This window comes from Triticum dicoccoides, chromosome 2A, assembly GCF_002162155.2.
Source record: "Triticum dicoccoides isolate Atlit2015 ecotype Zavitan chromosome 2A, WEW_v2.0, whole genome shotgun sequence".
Taxonomy (NCBI): domain Eukaryota; kingdom Viridiplantae; phylum Streptophyta; class Magnoliopsida; order Poales; family Poaceae; genus Triticum; species Triticum dicoccoides.
Genome location: NC_041382.1, coordinates 322,373,582 through 322,377,199, shown reverse-complemented (window position 1 = coordinate 322,377,199; position 3,618 = coordinate 322,373,582). Strand labels below are relative to the sequence as shown.

Genomic DNA, 3,618 nt, shown 5'->3' with positions numbered 1-3,618 from the left:
ATTGCCCAAGATAATGTATCATTCTTGATCCTTCATACTAATATCGCTTTCACTACTTTTTTTTCCTTTCCTTGATCGCTAATGAATGTTCATCATTAATTGTCTGCAGTTCTAGAATCCAACCCTTTGAAAAAAGAAAAAGGGCAGCCCGGTGCACGTAGCTCCTGCTTGCGCAGGGTCTAGAGAAGGGTCCGACCACTTTTGGTCTATAGTATGCAGCCTTTCCCTGCATTTCTGCAAGAGGCTGTTTCCAGGGTCTATAGCAACAGCTTTACCGCTCTGCCGGGGCTCCCCTTCAACCCTTTGAAAAAATAGTAAAAGTAAATATTAAACATAGTAAAAGTAAGTATTAAAAAGGGTCAGAAATTTAAACCATCATTTCTACATCTATAAATACACCGCGCTCCCTAATTTTGGAGCTCTCACATTCAATTGAGGTCTTCAATTTAGAATTGAGTCGCCTGATTTTGACCGGATCAATTCTTTTTATCAAGGAACTCTCTCGTTCAATTCTTTTAATCTATTAATACTCCCTAATTTTGGAGCTCCCTCATTCGATTCATGTAACCAATTTTGGATTTGGTTCACGATTTTGAATGGGTTAACGATTTTTCAAATCAATCGACAACCAAAAACATCGACATCCACAATACTAAATAAATGAAATATGGAAATTCATTTCATGTTGAATCTAATGGTACCGGTTTGATATTATGGATATTGATATATTTCTCTACAAAAAAAGGGTCAAACTTAAAGAGGTTTGACTTTTCAAAAAACCAATGCACCTTATATTTTGAAATAGTGAGAGTAGAAAAATTATGAAAACCCAACAACACCAACGACGCAGCAAAGTGCGTCCAACCCTTCTAGTATGAGAGATTCTTCATATATGTGATGTTGAATGGTGGATAAATCTGTAAATGCAAAATCTTTATTTCCGAGTCCTGGGTTGCAAAATCTGGTGTTTATGATTCTTGGGTTGCTGACAATATGACAATTATTTTTAAAAGAAAGTATATAGATCCTTGCTGATAAAACATTTTATAAAAAGGGAAGAAACATGTTGATCATTCTTGGTGATTAGTTATCAGTAGCTAATGAGCAACTAAAGATCACTTCCCGTCTTATGTTCAATTCCTTTCGTCCCATATCTTTGTTGCTCTCTCAGCCTTTTGTGCATTTCCAGGGAGAGAACCCAAAGAAACCTGGGGCCCCAAATACCGTCCGACTCTATTCTATTGCGTCTACTAGGTATGGCGATTCTTTTGATGGAAGGACTGCTAGTCTTTGTGTGCGCCGTGCTGTTTATTATGATCCTGAAACTGGAAAAGAAGATCCTTCAAAGAAGGGTATCTGCAGTAACTTCTTGTGTGACTCAAAACCAGGTGACAAAATTCAGATCACAGGTATGCAGCCGTGTAAAAAGCCTTAAATGTACATACAACGACAATTCATTGCTTGTAACTCAACCATTTTGTTCCGGAGTTATTTCAGATCATATAGAAGGTGTATTTGTATATAAACTGCTAATAGATTTGGCCGGATGGGGTTGTGGGTTTGGGGCACTCTGAAAAAGATGCACCCGTTGACCTTATCGTCTTCTGTTTTCAATTTTCACTGTAATATCACGTGGAATTTTCAATGCATAGGCTGTGAACATAGTCTATGTGTCATGCCATATACTTTATGTATGTAATGATAGGCTTTATGTACTTGAACTGGTAAGCATCTCATGATGGTTCTCGCCCATGCTCAGGCCCCTCAGGCAAAATAATGCTTCTGCCTGAGGATGACCCAAATGCAACTCATATCATGATTGGAACTGGCACGGGTGTTGCTCCTTTCCGTGGCTACCTACGTCGTATGTTCATGGAAGATGTCCCATCTTTCAAGTTTGGTGGTCTGGCTTGGCTCTTTCTTGGTGTTGCCAATACTGACAGCCTGCTCTATGACGAAGAGTTCACAAACTACCTTCAGCAGTATCCAGAAAATTTCAGGTTAAAAAGACTTTAATGCTCAACATCTAATTTCAGTTTGCCCAATGATATTGTTGTGAATGCTATGGTCCAGTTCTGTTGATTTACTTGTGTAGTTGAGAGCTCTACTATCTGGTTATATTTGTGCTTGACTTGAGTAAAGCTGACCGATTCTTGTTTGAACTGACTCAAGTTTCACGGGCTCTGCAGGTATGACAAAGCACTAAGCCGGGAGCAGAAAAACAAGAGCGGTGGCAAGATGTATGTGCAGGACAGGATCGAGGAGTACAGTGATGAAATCTTCAAGCTTTTGGATGATGGTGCACACATCTACTTCTGTGGTTTGAAGGGGATGATGCTAGGGATTCAGGACACACTCAAGAGAGTAGCTGAGCAAAGAGGTGAGAGTTGGGATCAGAAGCTGTCACAGCTGAAAAAGAACAAGCAATGGCACGTCGAGGTTTACTAGGTTACAATGGCTGAGATTGTTAATTATTGTTTCCTGGGGAGATGGAAAACAGAAAGATAAGTAGGTCATTCTCTTCCCATTGTAAAATTGTCAATATTATTCATACGCGTGTGCGTCGCATGATTAATAAAACAATGTGCAATTACGCCTGTGAAGCCCTTCCAGCTAGTTTACTCCTGTCCATTTTACATGATGAGTTGTCAAATGTAGCTTTTCCTGCTGTTTAGTAGTACATGTCACTATTTTCTTTTTGCGGGGGAGTACATGTCACTATGACGCTAAAAATATATCCAGAAGAGCAAAGGTGTAGCATCTCCCTTTATCTTTAGTGTCAAAAGGATGTTAATCCCATAATTTATGTGATTGATGCCTTAAGCCTTATCTGGCCTCTTCCGAAGCATCTACGTTCTTCAGCAGTCTTAGGGGGAAAAGTGGGGTCAGTTAGGTTCAGGTTTTTGTATTCTTCCTTTTCTCATCATTGTTTTACTTTTCCACTTGCGTTCCTGGACATGCAAGCAGTATGACAAGCAGAAGATTCTTTGCATCATATTCCGTGTAGCTTCTTGTTTCAACTGGCGCCACTGTATCTCCTGCTGTCAGTGATCTGTAAAGGCTGTGTGCAGCTGGGAGAAACTGCAACCAACTTTGCCAACATGTTCAGGTGTTCTGGTAGTAAATTTAGGTAACGTGTACCTTTCGAGGTGTTTGGCTCGTGCTTTTGTATCGTAACCTGATTACAGCGTCAACGGATCCCGTCAAATCTTGTTTGTTTTGATTGCTCCGTAATCACATAACACGGTATTAGATCCCAGCCTAGTTCAAATATGTTACCGGTCGAAATTGTCTGTAATGAAAGCCGCTGCGGTGTCTCCCTCCTCGCTATCTCCTCTGGTTAAAGCGTTTCTGCCGTCACCAGCTGTCCACATCGCCGCCCCAAACAGCCGCCACCGTCGCCGTCGTTGTATCCGCCGCTGCGTCCACCGCCCGGCGCCGTCGCTGCAGCCGCCACTGCTGTCATTGTTGTTAGCCTCGCTCTCAGGCCCTCGCCCCCAAGACAAGAACGATGCTGCCTCCTTCCTCGCCCGCCATGCGCAGCTTGGATCTGCTTCCAGCCAGCGGTTCGTCCTCGGCTGGTACTTGCCCAACTCTGGTATTCTTTAACGTTACAGT

The 3,618-nt window shown here is 41.9% G+C and overlaps 1 protein-coding gene across 1 annotated transcript in view; it reads left to right on the top strand.

Annotated features, from left to right (window-relative positions):
* The window catches only part of LOC119354478 (ferredoxin--NADP reductase, embryo isozyme, chloroplastic-like), a 4,548-nt gene extending 1,932 nt beyond the window's left edge, over window positions 1–2,616 (top strand). Inside the window, exons 4-6 of the mRNA XM_037621204.1 lie at window positions 1,172–1,409; window positions 1,760–2,000; window positions 2,190–2,616. Of these exons, the coding sequence (XP_037477101.1) occupies window positions 1,172–1,409; window positions 1,760–2,000; window positions 2,190–2,448 (738 nt within the window). The 3' untranslated portion in view covers window positions 2,449–2,616. The remainder of the gene's footprint in view (window positions 1–1,171; window positions 1,410–1,759; window positions 2,001–2,189) is intronic.
* The last annotated feature ends 1,002 nt before the right edge of the window (window positions 2,617–3,618 follow it).